This window comes from Stegostoma tigrinum, chromosome 5, assembly GCF_030684315.1.
Source record: "Stegostoma tigrinum isolate sSteTig4 chromosome 5, sSteTig4.hap1, whole genome shotgun sequence".
Classification (NCBI taxonomy): domain Eukaryota; kingdom Metazoa; phylum Chordata; class Chondrichthyes; order Orectolobiformes; family Stegostomatidae; genus Stegostoma; species Stegostoma tigrinum.
Window position 1 is genome coordinate 115,765,816 of NC_081358.1, and position 20,016 is coordinate 115,785,831.

The following is a 20,016-nucleotide window of genomic DNA, read 5'->3' on the forward strand; positions in this document are numbered from 1 at the left end:
GAGGCATTGTTCAAAATCTGTCTCAGAGCTTTAACCTGGAATCAGGTTGGTTTTATTCTGAAAGCTGGAATTTATAACATGCCACATTGACTGACTGTAACTACAATTTGTATATTTTTTGAGCAAAATAGAATGTATCTGCAAATTAACAAACATCTTGGATGAAATAATTCATCCTTAGGTCTGTGTGTGTGTGTGTGTGTGTGTGTGTGTGTGTGTGTGTGTGTGTGTGTGTGTGTGTGTGTGTGTGTGTGTGTGTGTGTGTGGAGAGACAGAGAGGACATAATAAGTAATTCAAAACCGTACAAACTAATTAAGGTGCAGAGATTATAACAATTTATCAACGTGATGCCTCTGGTCCTCATAGGCAGACTTCGAGATACGCAACAATGCAGAATCGCTGAGCAGAGACTGATAGCCAAGTTTCATATCCATGAAGATGTCCTCGACCATGATCTTGGGTTCATGTTGTGCTGCAAGCGACCTCACCACACTGTTCTGTATCTGTAAAATCTTCTTTACTCTGCATTTTTAACAGCATCATCTTGATAAATTGTTACGATCTGTCTAACTTAATTAGTTTGTGCAGTTTTGAATTACTTACCACAGTCTATTTCTCTCTCTCTCTGTCTCTCACACACACACACACACACACACACACACACACACACACACACAGAAATAAATCTATGGGGAGAATTATTTCATCCAAGATGTTTGTCTATTTGCAGATACATTCTATTTTGCTCAAAAAAACGCACAATTTGTAGTCACAGTCAGTCACTGAGGCAACTTATAAATTCCAGCTTTCGGAATCAAACGAGCCTCATTCCAGGTTAAAACTCTGAGACAGATTCTGAAAAAGCCTCAAACCTACAATTCAGTGTCTGACCTGAGATGTCACCTTTTGTACATTCCTTTGGCTCTGCCTGATTCACTACTGCACAGCATTGACATTGGCTGTATAAACGCCTTACATACCGTCTAACACTCTTGGTCACCTGCAGAGATTTGATATCTAACAGTCCACTCACACCAGTTGTATGATCTTTTGGTTTATCTGCCCTTGACCTCTCTGCCTATAAATTCTGTGTCTGTGTGCCCAGCTCTCTCACTGCACCTAATGAAGGGGCTGTGTTCTGAAAACCTGTGTGATTCCAAATAAGCCTGTTAGACTATAACCTGGTGTCCTGTGACTTCCAACTCAAGGTGGAAAGGAAGAGAGTTATCACCATTCCTCAGGAGGCCAGGAGGCTCTCTGCGCAAGTACTGGAAAAGCAGTAGGAAGAGATTGTCAGAGTTCAGTACCAAGTGTGAGGACCAATTTACAATGCTAATAAGAAATGATAATCTCTAAGTGATTAAAGGCAGTGAATGCAATCTTGAATGCTGTCTCGATACCACCAACCATACACACTGTTCAACAGTCCACATCCATATCAAATAATCAATCAGCAATCTCTCGGTATCAGGACTCATACTACCACTCACATGCTCCACCTCACTCTCACACACTTACCATGGCAGCAAACCTCATCTTGCAGCTTCCAGATTACTATTCAGCTACAACAGATACATCATCCAATCATATATCAATAGCAAAGGAGGATAGGCAAGGATACATACCTTCACCCCATTGGAAGCGACAATGCTATGTATTATTGTTGCAACCATTATTGGGATAGTACAAACTGGCATCACTCATGTCAATGGGATGAAGGTGTGTTCCTACTTTATGCAACTTCTGAAGTCCCAAATACCTTGATCCCAGAAAATGACATGATGTGTAAGTTGACAATAATGCAACAATGCACCTTTTTTTCCCACCTGTTTCCCTTCCCTCAACTCAACCATCTCCTTCTATATTCTTACACACATGCAAAACTCATCACTTGACTTCTTGGTAGTGTCTGAAAATGAGGGCTTAGAGGCATAACACATTTCTGAGAAAGAACTGCTAGTACATGATTGGACATTTACAGGCAACATCTCAGATACTGGCACTGCATGTACTGTAGAAGATACTAGAGAGGTCGGATCTGCATGTGGCGACCCACCATGAGCTAAGACAAGGGGAAAAGTATAGTATGTGTGCCAGCTCCCCAGAGGGCAAGTTTATAAACACATCCTGCTGTAGAGAGTTCAGACGGGAACTTAATTTATGTGGCATACTGGAGAAGTTCTGCTCCAAAACACAACACCCTGACTTGGAAGTATATTGCTGTCCATCGCTGTTTCTGGGTCAAGTGCCTAGAAATCCTTTCATAACAACACATTGCATATACTTAACCCAGGGGCTGTAGCTGTCAAGTCAAACAAGTCTATCATACAAAAATGGCCTTTAGTCCATTGAGTCTGTGTTAGTCAAAAATAATCACCTAACTATTCTGATTTTCCACCTCTCTATGCCTTGACATTGCAAATGTACTCCTATGCTCCACATGCATAACTTTCACCTCTTTCTTCAACAGTAATGACTCACCATATCGTTTGCAATTTGATTTCATCTTTTGTTTCATTCAATATCTTCACAAAGAAAAGCTCCTTTGGTTAAGATATTACGGATAATGAGTTCCAATAAACTGTGAACCAATATCCCTGCAGATCCTTGATTCCCCTTCGTAAAGCCAACGCCATTACTTCTTCTAATCTGACCTCTGGCTATGTATTAGTGATACTATTGAACATTTCCCTGTGTGACACTGAACAATCTGTCCTTAGAAGTCAGGTTTGTCTCTTTGCAACTCCTACAAAATGAATTTTGTTTGCATGCCCATTTTGGCCAGCAGTCCTCCCTTTGCTCAGCCAACCCTTAAACCTTTCACCAGCATTTTCTTTCCTCTGAATCTCTCCTTTCTGTCTCTTACCCTCTTTTGTCTTTTCACTGAGAACTGCCACAATGCTAATTGCCATTTCAACATTTCTGCTCCCTTCATTCACTCTGAGCCATTTTTCTCCGGTTCTGATGAAAGGTCATCAATTTGAAACATTGATTCTGTTCCTTTCTTTGGAACTGTTTCCTGACACAATAATATTTTCAGCATTTTCCATTTTTGTTCTGGATGTTGTGATGGACAGTGAACTGTCATGTTGATGATATTGTAGACACCAGTCAAAATGGGCTAGTATAGAAAATTAAGGGGCACAGTGTTCTTGACAGTCATTGGCACAGAGTCCTCATCCTACTCTGCATTTCTGGGTCACATCTGAGAAAGGAGTGTGGTTCTGATGCAGTGCAGCTACTGCAAACATTGTTCTGACTGAGTTACAAGTAGAAGTGCTCTGAACACAAGGTTAGTAGGCCGCCTACAAAAAGTTCTCCTCCTCACCACCCACTCCTCGCCACCTCTGTGAACAGTTTTGTGTCAATGCTGTTGCTGCTCCATCTCCCCTTCATTCCATTGGCCATAGGTTGAGGACAAATAATATGCTTAGAGGCCTTTCAAATTCACAACACTCCTTCCAAAGGTCGAACATCACACTGTTCTGACTGAAATAATGCTGTAATATTCCTCCAACAAAATACTTTGATTCATGATGCGCAGCAAAAGGAACCCAAAAGCAGCTCATATGGAAGTTAAGTTTCAAAAGTTTGCAAAGGTGCTTCTCCTTCAGCTGATTACAAAATGAACTTGTGCATATTTAATGGAGGGTATTATTATAGTAGGCAAGGAATAAAATGACAGGTTGTGTGCCAAACCAGCACTGGGGGCAAAGTGAAGCTATAATTCATCCCCTCTGCCAGCTTATGATGCCCAGATGAAATATCTGAAATGTCATTCTACAAAACGGGAGTCATTATTTGCTGTGCCAGATATTGGCAAGAATGGACTACCTTCCCTTCATTTGTGTCCTGTTGCAGTAATAATGTGGAACCACATTTTGTGGCTTGCGTATTTAAAAATATTATATAAATGGATTGCCCTGTTTATGCTGGCTAATTCTCAATTAGATGAAATAAAAAATAAACGTTTTTTTTAATTTAGAAGATTGTATGGTATCAGATCGTAATTTCAAATTAGGTAAGTTTTAATTGATTGTCATTACTTTCAGAGCTAGTTGGGTGGAAAATGAGTTTAAAATGCATGACTTTCAATCTGATAATTGCCGCAAAGGATGATCAAGTACTTGATATGGACTGCCAGGAAGGTTGGTAGACACACTGGACTCATTTATTTCAAAAAAAAGGATGGAGTAGCTGTAACAGCAAAAGGAGAATATGAATTATGGAATGAATAGAACCAAAGGCCTTCATTATCTCGTAAAATGATAGGTTTTGATGTATTAGTACAAATCATTGAGTGAGCTAACCTGTAGTCCAAAGGCTTCAATAACTCTATTTTACTGTCTTTTCAAGGCCTTCCCTTCCCACATAGATTGCCCCACTGCCAGCTGATCTCTCAGGGTAGAATCCTCCTGATATACACCAATCTGGTTGAAGCTTGCAGATCTCCGTGGCATGCTACTGAGGCCAATACATGGGTGTTAGATCATAATGAACATGCAAGCAGGTGCTGTTACATTGGTTTTGAACCTATTTAGTTTCTAGTTAAGAATCACCCAGTTATCATCAAATAGACTAAGAGGAGATGGTGGCCAACTTTCCTGCTTCATTTTTCTTCAGAGAGGACCTCTGAAGTCCGTGCACAGCAGCAACTTCCAGAATCCGAGGCCAATGCTGCAAATGGCATAGGCATACTAATTGCCATGTATGGAACCTCAGAACAACTGCACAGCTTCATGTGAACACTGGATGTGGTGTTGTGAACTAGTCATCTGGAACCCTTAGCTAATATTCTGAGGACATGTGTTTGAATCCAAACATGACAACTGGTGCAATTTAAATTCAATAAAAATCTGAAATTACAAAGCTAGCCCAATGGCAGAGAAGTAACCATTGTAAGTCGTTGTTAAAAAATCATCCGTTCATTCATGTCCTTCAGGGATGGACAATTAATTTGGCCTGAACCAGTGACATTGAAATTATACGAATGAATAAAAGAAAACCCGGTAATAGTCATATATTGGGTATAGTCAGGATATAGGTTTTGATGTATTAGTAATGTTTTTGAAAACGCAATTAAATCTTGTTATTCAATAAACACGATTTTTAGAATGATGATTCAAATATTCCATACCTTCTTTACTTCTCTTGTAAGCATACATCTCTCTATCCTCAGAACAGTGGATATATCAATGCATTCCTTTGAGATTGAATTCAGCCATTTTGTAAAACTGTCCACCAGAGCCAAGAACAGAACCCATGTGAACTTCAGAAGATTAAACACCCGCTTGAACACATTATCTGAGAAACAGAGAGAGAAAGATTATTAGAAATAGATCAATAAGAAACATAAGGGTGAATTCAGCTTTTCCAACATATAGTACAAACAAGGACTTCATAGAAGTAGGGCCTCAAGATTTTCCGTCCATTGAATAGGAGACAAGCCAATTAAAATTTAAAGCTGGGATTGGTAATGTTTTGTTCAGAAACTGTATTAAAGGATCTGAGCTAAGATAGATAGATGGAGTCAAGGTAGATACCAACTCTGATCAAAACAAATGGCAGATCAGAATTCAGTTGTCGATGTAAAGAGGATGTTTCCTCGTGGGACAATCTCAAATGAGAAGTCATAGTTTTAAGGATTAGCAAATTTAAAACAGAGATCAGGAGAAATTACTTCTTTCAAAGGGTTGTGAATCTCTGGAATTCACTACCTCAGAGTATGGTGGGCGTCAGGACATTGAGTAAATTTAAGAAGGATTTTCAACTGGTAATACATTGAAGGATTATAGACATTGGTTAACAAGCGGAATTGAAGTTGAAATGAGATCAGTCATGATCGTATCAAATAGAGTGGCTGACTCAAGAGGCTGAACTGTCTGCTTCTGCACACAGTTCTTGTAAATAGTCAACCGCTGTTCCACTGTAGACAGAAAATTACAACTACAAAAGGGTATGCTTATCTCAATGAATAAATTGAAGTTATGAAATCCCTCATCTCAGTTGGGAGAACTAAATTACAAAATGCACTCATGCTGCTGCTTGATAATGGTATGATGCAACAGGAAACGGGTGGAATTTAACGTGCACTAGTGCAAGCTTGTATGGGAAAGTGTATGTGAAATATGTGCAGGCAATTAAAGGGTACCATAATAAAACAATGAATAGGATTCAGTTAGACTAATAATTTTCTAAGTTACAGAATATGCAAAAATATTAATCAAGGATTTAGTTGGAATTTAATGACATTTATTTGAAGGGAGTTATGTTAAACCACTGGCACTTAATGGCCAAGCCAATTTAGAATACAGTCTTATCACTGTAATGGCCTTTCAACAGCTGAAATTTCATCTACCTGAAATGTTAACTTTGTTTTTGCTTCCTACTACCTGACTTACTGTGAATTTCTAGCACTTTGTTTTTCGTAAAGTTATTATACAAATTATTCTATATTAAGATTAGAATACTGTGTACAATTTTGTTTGTTTAATAACTGAACTATGAAAGATATTCCAAAATCACAACAATAAGAAAGAAAATGGTCTTACATATTGGTCTGATCTTCCGATCTGTGTTGAAATCTCTAATTCCAACCAAGATCTAACAACATGTTTCTGTATACCTTCCCAGTGGATTTGCAAGATTTTGTGGTGGCATTACTGGTGATATTTCTCTAGTGATTTGAGGTGTTGTCCATGTCTCTAATGCATACAGCAGACCAGGTTTCTCCATGTACTATGGATTTGGTGCTAGATTTGAGACTCGATAGACCAAAGGGTCTCATCTGCATTCTATAATTCTATGATTTCTCTCAGCATAACCCCAACCTCAAAAGTCCATCTGACAACTGAACATCAACAAGGCAAGAGGCACAAATAGAATTCCAAACAACACAGCAAAATATGGGATAGTAGCACGCTGGAATGGAAACTTAACCTCATCTTATTCATCTGAAGGATGATTATAAACAATCTCTCCCTCAATGCCACCAAAACAAAGGAGCTGGTCATCAACTTCAGGAAGCACATTGGAGAACACGCCGCTGTCTGTATCAATGGTGCTGTTGTGGAGGTGGTTGAGAGCTTCCTAGAAGTAAGTACCATCAATTATCTATTCTGGTCCATCTACATCAAAGCTAGAGTCAAAAAAAGCACACCAACATCTCTACTTACTCATCACGCTAAGGAAATCTGGCATGTCCATTATGGGTTCTACCAATTTTTATAAAAGCATTATAGAAAGCATCCTACCTGGATGCATCACAGATTGGTGGAGCATCTGCTCTACCCAAGACCACAAGAAATTACAGGGACTTATGAACACAGCCCAGACTATCATGATAACCAGCCTTCCTTCCACTGACTCCATCTACAATTCCTGCTGTCTCACGAAAACAGCTAACATAATCAAAGACTCCTCCCGCCTCTGTTCTACTCTCTTCCACCCTTTTCTATTAGGCTGAAGATACAAAAGTTTGAAAACACCTACCAACACATTTAAGGATTAACCACATCCCGGGAGTTATCATTGATCAGGACCTCAGTGGACTCACCACATAAACACAGTGACTACAAGAGTGGATCAGAGGCCAGGAATACTGCAGGGAAAACCCACCTCCTGACTCCACACAGCCTGTCCACCACCTGCAATGCAGAAGTTAGGAGTATGATGGAAAATTCCACATTTGCCTGGATGAGTGCAGCCCCAACAACACTTAAGAAGCTTATCACTTTCCAGAACAAAGCAGCCCATTTGATTAACACTGCATCCACAAGGATCTACTCCCTCCACCACCCACACTCAGTAGCAGCAGTGTGTACAATCTACGAGATGCACTGAAGAAATTCACCAAAGATCCTTAGACAGCACTTCCAAACCCTTAACGACTTCCATCCAAAAGGGCAAGGGCAGCAGATATATGGAGACGCCACCTCCTTCAAGTTCCCCTCCAAGCTACTCACCATCCTAACTTGGAAATATATCACTATTCTTTCACTGTCACTAGGTCAAAATTCTTGAATTCCCTCCATGATGGCATTGTCTGAGGAGGAAGAGAGTGACAGATAAGCAGGTGAGGGGCAGTGTGGCAGGTTGGTTAGGGGATATTGTGGTGGCTTGATAAAGGATCAGAGTGGCAAGTAACTGGAGGAGGGGAAGTGCTTGGCAGGAGGGCAAGGGCAGAGGATGGCAAGGGTAGTATGACAGATGGGTAAGGTAATGGGTTGCCAGGTTGGTAGTCGAGTAAAGTGGTTGAGGGTATAGATTGGAATGTGGGCAGGGGGTAATGTGTTAGATGGGTGGGTGAATCAGTACCTGGGTAGCAGTCAGTTGTCTGGTGTGGAGGAGTTAGGTGTCTGAGAGTGTGCAGGGGAATATTGGTTTTATTGATGGGTGGGCCACCATCACGTGTCCCATGGGATTGGAGTCTGGGTCAGAAAATGGTTGGATCAGGTGCTTGGGGGATCAAAGTGGGTGAACGATGTGGTCATTTGTACAGTTAAGCAGAAGTTTAAGCAGGTTTTAATTCATCTAACTTCTCTATCTATTATCAAGGTAAGGAAGTCGTCATTTTTGTGTAAAGATTCCAATTCAGAATTGGGAGCTATTTTGGAGGTTTCAGAAACAGGGTAATTGCTGACTGAAAGCTTAAACATACTGGGAAATAACATAGTTACTGCATTGGGACTTCCAATGTATATCTTTCAGGGTATGTCTAAACTATTTGACCATTATATCTGATGCTAAATTTTGTGATTGAGACCTCTTCCTAGATAAGCTAGCGAGGTTAAATTTTATAGCTCATATGGTTTTCAGTCTGTTAAAATAAATTTAAAAACCCTGATGGGATGTGCTACTCTTCGTGGCTGAATTCTAAACAGTCATCTTCATTTGCGAAGCTTGGCGTTATTTCTTCTAATTATTACACTTTGATTTCTTGAATCGAGAACTAACATAACTCCTTTAAATTAAGATGTCATTTATCATCATTAAACGTTGTCATACCTGGTGCATTAGAGTGTTTATGCACTTCTTCTGGTGTTGGTAGTTCTTCTGTCTCTTCACATTCAATTGCAATGTGACCTAACCAAAAGATAGTGGAGGGGCATGACACTAAGCTTAACATTATTCCCAAAGCATGTACCATACATTTGCTTCATTTTTCATTACTGTTTTGAAAAGTCACCTAAGTGATCTCAAATTGTCTTCATGGTAGATGAAGACTGCAAATATCTGAATAAAGAAGTGAAAACAGTTACACTTTCTCTGAAGAAAAAATACAATTAAGTCAATGAATTGTACCCTCATGTCTATTGCTGCATTCTTCTCCAACATTTAATAAGGTTTTAGATTTTTACGAAGAAAACATATGAAGATGTATAGAGTTTTGCATCGCTAAAATTCCATGGTTTTGGATAACCAAGCTGAAATATTTCACAACCATATTTTTCTTATAAATACATTACAAACTCAGGTATTTTGCAGCTTTATAAGAATTGAAAAGTTGCATTGCATTTCAGTTAAACAGGAAGATCAATTTCCAACTAAAATATTTTATAGAATTTTTAAGTTCTCGGAAAAGCGCTTCTGTGGTTAACAGTCTATTTACCGTTACAGGATTCTGGATAGCAAACAATTATAAAGAAGAGACATGGACATGGATAAGTATTGGAAAAGGTTTTATATTCCAAAAAAACCTCAACTTTCTTAAGAAAATTCCAGAAATTTTCAATAACTTTTGGGCCATTTTTGGAAATTTCCAAATATTTTCCACACTTTTCAACATCTGCAGAAACCCCAGCATGCATTAAGAAATCGACATTTTCAAATACACACTATCTCCTTTCCAGATTATTACTTTGCAACAAGAAAACTATCAATCTTGGCTTTATTTGTTGGAAATACACAGCAGTTTTCCTGATTAATACATAGAGTACAACTAGATCGCGCACCCTTCCCCCACCCCACTGTCCCTCCTGTCCCCCACCAGAATAATTTCAATTTCAGTTATCTGATTTTACCTCTGATCACTAAGGAGAACATCAAATTAGAAGACACTGAAACAATGGCAACCAAATGTGTGTGGGGAGCCAAATTCAGCAACTCCATTTCAACTTGTAACTTTATCTGAGACCTAAGATAACTCATACTCATAGTTTTATAAATGTTATTTTAACAATGCTGCAGGACGTATCTCACATAGACTAGAAAATTACAATGTTATCATTCATAGTCCATGAAGCACCAGAGTCTTTTTTTGTATTAGAGAAAGACAACTTGTTATGTATAGCTTGACAGGAACTACTCCACAAGTGTGGGGTAACGTATTTAGGCAGGCCTCCATTAATTACAACAGCTCGTACAAAGATTGAACCCATGCTGTTAGTTTATTACTAAACCACACTCGAGTCTTCTAGACAGCTGAACTAACTGCCCCATGGACTACTAAATGACTGCACCAAAGTTACCTCCTGTTTCTTTTTTACTGTTTTCCCATCCTTTCCGTTTATTTTTCTCCTTTCCTTTTAATACCGATTTTGAATCTTTCATCCAGGTATGATAAATAAACTGTAAGAGAAAAGTTCACATATCTCTTCAACAGACTTAAGGTAACCCCATTCAGTGCACAACCATATGACATAGAAAAATAAGTGACATTCAGAAACTCACCACAGCTCAAGTAGATTAAAATATTGTATGATGTTAGATTCAAAACACAGATTAAACATACATATACTTAGTTGGAACAGTCAGGCATTAGGCTAGACTTGGTTGCATGTTTTGGTTATTAACAATTAACAATTTTGACTTTAGTGCTGTACAAGTATACAAAAAGCATGCCCTATATGGACATTAATTTAAAACTACTAATTAAAATTCACTGTCATATTTCTACCACTGGACACATAAAAGGGTTTGACAAAAGGAAGTGCAACATAATATTTTGTTACTGATTAATGACTATCTTGCTTGCCTATTTGTTGGTGACAATTGTTGCAAGTAAAATTAGTTATGGAAAATGCAGTCTTTATCTTGCTAAGCATGATTGCACGGCACAAACCAGCATTAGTTTAGCAATTTTATCCTAAAATGCCACAGAATGCATCAAAGAAATGTCAATTTAGTATATTAGGGGTGATCTAATGAAAGTAGGATTTATCTCTGAAATTAGTATTGAAGCATTCCAAACAGAACTTAACAATATCATATTGGCTGTGAGAGACTCGATGCTGATGCCTGTTGTCCAAATAAAATAAAAAAATTGCTTTGACTTTAAATATTTTTTGTCAGTTCAAATAAACTTTTACAGCTGATGAGAGAGGTTCCTATCAACGTGTTTATTGATTGCTGCCATTGTGACTGACACACCATAAAGCCATCTCACTGCCATTAATAGAAGTCTACTTCAAGAGTATCAGTAGAGTTGTTCCGTATCACTTTGGCCAGGTTTTTATTTTTGAAATACCACATACAGCACTACGCAAGTATAAATTGAACAATCGTAAAAAACACAAGATTTAGTTGCTACTTTGTATCAATTGTTAGTTCATTAAAATCATAATTAGTAATTAGTTTAAATGATTTATCAGTAGTATTGATTTAGTTACAATCCGCTGTAAGCATTTGTCTCTGTGGTGACTTTTAATGCCGTGTAAAAATCCCATCTATTCAGCAGCACAACAATTCTCTTTTTGCTATTGTTTTACTACTACAACAGATGTACCAGTAGTGGACAAACACATGCATGCAAAGCAACAACACCAGAAGCATGAAAAAATATCAGCATTGGCTTAAAGCAAGCATAAAAGAAAGCATGCATATTATGTTGTACAGAAACCAAAATGTTTCCTTGCTGTTTTCCAGCAGAACTCAGTTACAGAACAACCAACACAAAAACACAAAAAATCAATCAGCATTCAGATCTTCATAATTTGAATCTTTCAATTTAAATCAATAATTTCGGTTTCCTTTGTTTCATCTGAGAATTAATATCAACAACAACTCTAAATTACAAGATTTTGATTTGTGAATTTACAGCCTATAAAAAGAGTCTCTGCTCATATAATGCACAATCCTTGAATATGAACATACTTTCAATAGATTTCAATGTATTTACTTTGATAATAATAGGATGTTAATATCACAGTCAGCATTGCATCACTGAATTGAGCATCTAGCTTGTGTAAGAAATGCACAAATCAACTTATCTCAATAAGTAACAACTTCAGAAAATTCTTCTTTGTTTTAAATTTGTCAAATGGTTTCACTTATCTGAAATGTGTCAACTGTTCAGTTCTCTATTTAATTTGGAACAATCTTAATGAAAGACAACTAAACATGCAGCTAAAAGCTAGTTTGATATAAGAGGGATGTACAGTACAAGCCCACCAATTGGCAATCTCAGGAGATGGAAAGAGCCAGATTCTATATGTTATCAGGTACTTTCATTGGAAAAATAGATATTAGTTGGTCATTATCATCAATGGTTCCATACTTCAGGAACCAAACTTCACCTCCACAGAAGTTTTCAACTATACTACAAACATTGCAGAAAAAGAATTCATTCAAAATACAGTTAAACCAAATTTATCTTAAGAGTTGTCAACTGGTTGGGATTCACTGTATTTAATGTGTTGGCATACTACATAATGAGGCATAATCATTCCACACACTCATGAAACATCTGAGAAATACCTTTATAGCTCTGACTATCAACTGAAGTATGGTTTTTGGAAGTTTTAGGATAGACTTTGGCAAGGCTATAATGGCTGAAGCAAATTTCCGAACTGCTCTCTATAGAGAAGGATAAAGCAAGGCAACTGTTAGTAGAAAGGAGGTCCCTAAAACTTAAGTTTTCTGAAGACTAATTCAAGTCAATATGTTAAGATTTTACATTCATTCAGAAGTTATTTGTCTTTGAAGTTTACATAGTCTAATTGAAATAACTAAAGTTAATGTGATGTTCTACTAAAAAAAATTAAAGGAAATTTTAGTTTCTAAATTAACTACCTTAAAATAAAAAACTTGTATTTACATAGCTTCTCACATTTGGGATAAATTTTGAATAAGAAGTAAATTACTATATGGACAATGATATTGTGAAAGAGACTTAAATGAGTTAAAAAGAGAGCTTTGTAGGGCAAATGAAAGGCATGTTTGAAAGAGATTTTATACCAAGTTTCTTCAATCAATCATGAGACAGTGAGCAGTGAAATAGAGCCACTTTCAAAATGCAAATGAGCCCAATTTTAACCTAATTGGTCTGATGGGAACTGGGAAAGTTCAGAACAATGCCCATTTTACACCTCACTCAATTTTGCCTCTATTGACATGCAAAAATTGTATCCATCTCAAACTTGGTTATTTTTACTGTGTGAACCAATTTTTGTTGCTGGATGATAACCACAAATGGTACAATGTATACAAAGAGACATCAGTTCAGTTAAATCATAGATCATTAAGGGATGGTGTTATGAAGTTATAAAGGGATTTCAAATAAAAAGTAGGCATTTTAAAAATAAATATATTGTAAAGAAGTCCTTAGAAGTCCTGAATGGTTTAATAACAGTCAGAGAACAGGTTCTGACACAAGGGCTGTGGAAGAAGAATTTAAGCAATACATATTAAGAAGTAAATGAGCTGTGCAGCATTCTGTATATGGGTGTTAGGAACAGACATTAATTAATGAAATAGCATTGAGTGAATGTCGAAGTTTGCTGAAGAGAATCTAACCATAATTGTGTTTAACGGACACGAAGTTTTAAAGTGAAAATAGAGTGAGCCTTCACTGGAGGTTTGCATATCTGCAAAGCTGTTCTTGATGGTAGAATGGTTGAATCTTTATTTGTGATATCTATAGTAAACTGTTTCAACTAATTCATGTACAGTGTAAAATAGCTCTTTTTTGTCTTTTGTGATTCAAAGTCTTTAGTGTTATTTTGATAAATGTACATTGGCAGTCTTTTGTGATATATTTAGTGATGACAACGTTCTGCCATGATATCTAGATTGTTTGAGTTCCAGTTATTGATAACATTCTCTTCTTGCACTACAGATCTGAGCAAACGCTAAGGGTTAGGTGATACTCAGCATTTACTTAAGAAGACTTTCTCAGTTTTTTTTATCTGTACTGGCACCTTCCAAGAGATACAGGTTCTATGATGGATGGCCCATCATAGGGTCTAGGTTAATTGTGCTTCAGGAGTTAAATATTGGAGGTTATGTTTGGTTCAGTTTTTCAGTTTGAGTTTCTCCCAGCAGGTCTTCCCTGCGTCATCTTCTCACGCGGACATGGGCCTCTCCATACTCGATACAACCTTTAGATTTTAAGATATTCATATCCATTTGGTCCATCATGTTCTGATACTTCATGTTCCACAACACTGCTGAGTGACTACCTGACTGCATAGCATCCAGACTCCTGGCCTCTAGCAGCACCCTTTGAAAACCATTTTCTTAGGCTACCCACAGTCCCTCTTCAGTTATTGATTTGGTCACATGACTAGCCACTTGATAATTCTATTGGGTTTGGAGTTCTACACATACTGTAGTTTATTCTGACCCAGATATACCAATTTTAGAAGAACACCCTTATGGCAATTTGAAGGTTTTTCTTGCCAGTTCTTTGATCAGACATAGTTTTTCTTCTCAACACTTCTCTCTCAGGCCTCTTGGATGCCTGGTTCAGCTTCTTGTGGTGTTCATCCACTTATTTCCCTGATCATTGCCATCAGAGTTCTGGTGAGCCCAAAGTGATGCTCCACAGGAAAGGGGTCGAGTCTTACAGAAAGATATGGTGCGGAGAATAGCACACAGATGAGTGTGGGGTGTTATTATAAGCACAGACCCCCTGTGGAGGCTATTCAGACCACATGTCTTTACTGTCAAGAGGCAAGGTCAGTCCACATGTTCATGGAGAGTACAGCTGAATCGGTCGCAATATCCATGATCCTCTGGATGATAAGTGACGGTTCAGCTCTTAGCAATTCATAGTCTTTGCAAAGCTACTGTAGGATCTTGCTCTCAGAGTTTCACCCTGAGCGCTGTGAATCAGATACGGAACATTGAAATGGTCAATCAAGAACACACTAAAACTCTGGCTATAGTTGGGACCTTTTGGTCATGGGTAGAATGGGCAGCATGAAATTAGTGAAGACATCTGTGAGTGCATGAACATGTTCTGTCCCATTACTAATGAGGTCAACGACTATTAAATCCATTATAGGTACCTCTAGAGATCCCCTGGCAATGTGGGGATGGGTCCTCACTTCCCTGCTGTGGTCAAAGTACTCTTCTGAATTGCAATCATAGATATCAAATTCAGCAGCTATCTCAGGCCAGTAATACCATTCTCTGGGCAGGGTAGTCACCTTTTCCATTACTTGGCGTACTATAATGAATAGCTATCAACACTTGACACTTGAGGCTGTCTGAAGGATGAGATGCTTTACCCTTCTGTCATTGTTATAAACCGGATGTTAGAGATGCTCCTCCCAGATCCTCTTCCAGCACCTTAACAGTTTCCATGCTAGTTTCCCTCATTAGTTGGCACTGGATTTGTAGATGTTGGTTCTTCCAATAATGCTGCAGTCTACAGATATACACATCAATGAACAGAAGCTGTCTGAGATTCTCTGCTAAGTTAGATTGCAAAGATGAAACGACACCAGATTCTACTTGTCTGCATCTGGTTTGGATCACCTCAAAATGCATTGGTAACACTCAGCTGAATCTTAGTCTGAACGCCAAAAGGAAGAGTTTGAATGCTGCTTCTGAATTGAGGTGCGGGCATGAGCATGAAGTCAGCCACAGCCCTCTCCAGCTGCCAGGGGTAGTTTCCCTCCCGTGTGTAGTTTTCCAACCATGGATATCAACATTTGTATTATTACTTTTGACTGAAATGGATGAGATCTGAAATCAAATCTTCGTGAGTTCAGCAGCCCATTAAATCTCTGTTGCTCCCAGTTTGGCTAACATTTGAAAGTAGCTAAGAGTGGTGCTGTTTGTTCAAACTTCGCATCAATCAGAATGTCTCGAATATATGGGAAACAGTCCACTTCAAAATTGGCAATCTGAGTTTAATATTGGAGTAATTCTCCAAATTCTTCATTCAGTTTGAGACTTTAGGAGAACTAGTGCTAATCACTTAATAGTGGAGAGTTACTTTTGACTGAAATGGATGAGATCTGAAATCAAATCTCCATGAGTTCAGCAGCCCATTAAATCTCTGTTGCTCCCAGTTTGGCTAACATTTGAAAGTAGCTAAGAGTGGTGCTGTTTGTTCAAACTTCGCATCAATCAGAATGTCTCGAATATATGGGAAACAGTCCACTTCAAAATTAGCAATCTGAGCTTAATATTGGAGTAATTCTCCAAATTCTTCATTCAGTTTGAGACTTTAGGAGAACTAGTGCTAATCACTTAATAGGGGGGAGTTAATAGTCGGGAACGCAAAATGGCAGTGACATTAAATCAGCTTTGCCGCAGCTTTTGTGGTGGAGAACACTAGTACCATCCCATTGTAACAGTAACAGTGAAACTTTTCAGATCCTTGTGACCCCCATTATTAGCTTCTTTTTCTTCTAAGCATCCATTGTTATGTCTCCCTAACAGTTGCTGTTTCTCTCTGGGCTCCATCTCCACCTATCCTCTTACTCCTCATTCATCTACCATTCTCACCCAGCACCCTTCTGTCCCTACCCTCATCTTCCGTAAAAATATGATCTTTTCCTATCTACCAACGCTTTTGAGGAAAGGGTCACTGGACTTAAAATGTTAAATCTGCCTTCTCTTCACAGTCACTGCTAGATCTGAGTTTCTCCAGCAATTTCTGTTTAACATCACATGGGGTTAGGCGTAATTTATTAGCTTGCTTAGCAGATTGGCCAACCAGCAGCAAGCAGAGGGTCAGAATTAATAGCTCTTTTTCTGGTTAGCAAAATGTAACTAATAGGGTGACACATAGTTTGGTCCTCTGTCCTCAACTATATTCGATCTATAATGATGATGTGAGTTCTGGGATGGACAGTACAATAAGCAAATTTGTAGATGACTCTAAAATAGGTGCAAAAATACATTGCAATAAAGGACCAAAAGGTTTGCAAGTGGATATGAATAGTTAGGTGAATGGGCCAAAATTTGTTGATGCATAAGTATAAGGTGACAGTAGCATTGAAGGATGGACTTAAAAAAGAAATGTTGGACAAGGATGACGTGTTTAACTACACTGACGGCAGTACAGAAATTAGAGGAAAGAACTTACAGGTGAAGTGCTGGGCAGAATGTAGGCAGATGAACCAAACAGTGGTCACAAAATAGATATCTCAGTTTTGGACACTAATAGTTCAATAGTGATGTGGTTTCTAAGATTGTTGTTGGACTCTAGTAGTTTAACTTTAAATTCTATTTAAATAAAATGTGTTATTCTTTTTACATATCATCTTAAATATGCTGTCTTTTTCTGTTTTGTTGTTTCACAAATATTTTAGCAGCAATTACATCTGTGAATGCAGAACATTAATTAAAAAATGAACAGGAGCCAAATTTTCAGAATATATGATAAGAACAATAACTTGATGATTAACCTCAGACAAAAACGCCAGCCTCAGATCATCTGCAATGATCAGTTTCTACATTATAGAAAAAGTTCACACAAGCCATTTAATTCATCAACTCCACAGAGATCTCAATGATTAAAGTTTCATTCACTTAACATTAAACACTGGCAAATAGAAACAAAAAAGTTACCAGAATTTTACAATATTTATGCATTACAAAGCATCAAGAATAAAATCAATTAGTAAAAATATATAGCAATGTAACTTAATGCATTTGCAGATTCTTGATAAAATCCTGCTTTATATCAGAAGCATCTCTGCGCATTGTATGCAAAATTATTTCAGTTGTCCAAGCCAATTCAAAAGCATTGCCACAAATGTGATGTAAGCAGTTATTACTGTTCTTCTTCATATACCATGATCATGAAAATAGAGTTTGAGTTGAAACTTTATTTTTCATGTTTCGATGTGGGAAGAAGACATTCTTACATCTCAGTCAATCTGCGAAATTGGGTGCAATGGAAGGCAAACAGTTATCATGAGCAAATGACATTTCTAATTCAAGGAGAAAAAAGAACCAAAAAACACTTGTACATTATTACAGACCTTCTAACAAATCTGTACAAGTACCACATATACTTTCACTTAAATGCATGGAAATTTAAAAGTAGTTGATAATTAACTAATTTTCAGTAATATGATTTGATCATATATAACATGAATGTGTAAATCATGTATAAAGCATTTCTCTTTCAGTTAAGTTCTGTTATCAAATTGTCCCACACTGTGGACAAATATTGGTAATATAAGAAGAAGTCATAGGTAAAAGTCCCATTCACAGCTGCAGGTATTGACATAATTGACATTAATGTCTGCTCATGAGATCCCGAGCATCACAGGTGCCCATCTTCAGTCAATTTATTTCATTTAAAATTGTAAGTAAGTAGAAAATTGACTGTGCATAATGGATGTGACAGCATAAGTCCCAACTACATCCCACTGTGACACTGAAGACTTGTGCTCCAAAACCAGTGTCCCTAGCCAAAGAATTCTAGTACAGCTATAAAAATCAGTCTAAGTGTCTGATAATATGGAAAATTGTTCAGGTGTATCTTGTCTTTAAAATGTAAAACAACTCAAATCCAGCTAATACTATGGCATTAGCTTATTCTCAAGTTTCAGCAATTTCCTGGAAGGTGTCATCGACAATGCTAACAAGCAGCACTTATGCAGTTTATCTAAAAGTCAATGTCCCAGGAGCATTCAGCCCCAGTCCTCAATACAATATGACTTTGATCCAAACATCCACAAAAGAATTGAATTTAAGAGTGGGGTGAGAACAACTGTTCTTGATATCAAGGCAGCATTTTTGAATGTGGCATAATAATTCTCAACAAAACTAAAGTCACCAGAATCACGGGAAAAGTTCTCCATTGTTTGAAATCATAGCTGGCACAAAGGAAAATTGTTGTTGGAAGGCCAACAATCACAGCCTTAACAGATTGCTGCAGGAGTTCCTTGGGGTGGTGCCCTAGGAATAACCATCTATAATGAATTAAGGATTGACCTTCCCTCCTCAATAAGCTCAGAAGTGGTGATCATCATTGATGATTGTACAATATTCATAACCACTCACAACTCCTCAAGTACTGTAGTAGTTTGTGGCTGCATGCAGCAACACCTGGTCAACATTCAGGTTTGAATTAATAAACTCCAACAAAAGAGAATCTAACCATTTCCCTGTAATATCCAATGGCACGACCTTTGCTGAATCCCAGCCATAAAAATCTTGAACAGTTAAAACTGACAGGAGATGTCCTCTGGACCAGCCATATAAATGCAGTACATACAGCAGCAGCTTAGGATCTTGGAATTCTTGGCAGTGTAACTCACCTCGTAACTTCCCAAAGTTTATCTATCGTCTACCGGGGATAAATCAGAAGAATGATGCTAATACTTTCCACTTGTTTCGATCAGTACAACTCTAACAAGCTAAGTTCTATCTGTGACAGTCTGCTTGGTCAGCACTCCACCGCTATAAACTTTAACTCCCTCCACAACCAACACATAGCGACATCCTTCATATCTTCCAATCCCATTTGAGTTAAAATCTGGGAAGTCCATCACTAACAGCATGATAGGTTTACCACTTGATTTGCAGCAGTTCAAGAAAACCGATGTTCTCCTGATTACCCTTCTGCTAAACAATTAGGAATGAAGAATAAATACCATCCTTGCCAGTCACATTGACATACCATGTACAAGCATAAAAATGAAAAAAAGGTATAATTATAAAAGTCTCTCACAATTCTTGGAAATAAACTACTGGTCAGTCAACATTTGAAAGACAAGCAATGTCAATATTTAGAAGTAACGCTATTCACACTTCCAGTCAAAAAGTCAAGGTATCAGATTTCAAGCATTAATCTAAGTTTTAAATGCTGAGTTAATCTTTGT

General features: G+C 37.8%; 1 protein-coding gene across 4 annotated transcripts in view; it reads right to left on the reverse strand.

The window, feature by feature from the left end:
• LOC125451988 (piezo-type mechanosensitive ion channel component 2-like) overlaps positions 1 to 20,016 on the reverse strand; it is a 645,421-nt gene that overhangs the window by 77,776 nt on the left and 547,629 nt on the right. For 3 of the 4 annotated variants that reach the window (XM_059646233.1, XM_048529830.2, XM_048529829.2), the window contains 3 exons: positions 10,471 to 10,570; positions 9,008 to 9,085; positions 5,139 to 5,305 (listed from right to left, as the gene is read on the reverse strand). In XM_059646233.1, the coding sequence (XP_059502216.1) occupies positions 5,139 to 5,305; positions 9,008 to 9,085; positions 10,471 to 10,570 (345 nt within the window). Of the gene's footprint in view, positions 1 to 5,138; positions 5,306 to 9,007; positions 9,086 to 10,470; positions 10,571 to 12,697; positions 12,797 to 20,016 lie in introns of all 4 variants that reach the window. The other variant, XM_048529828.2, reaches the window with a different exon arrangement.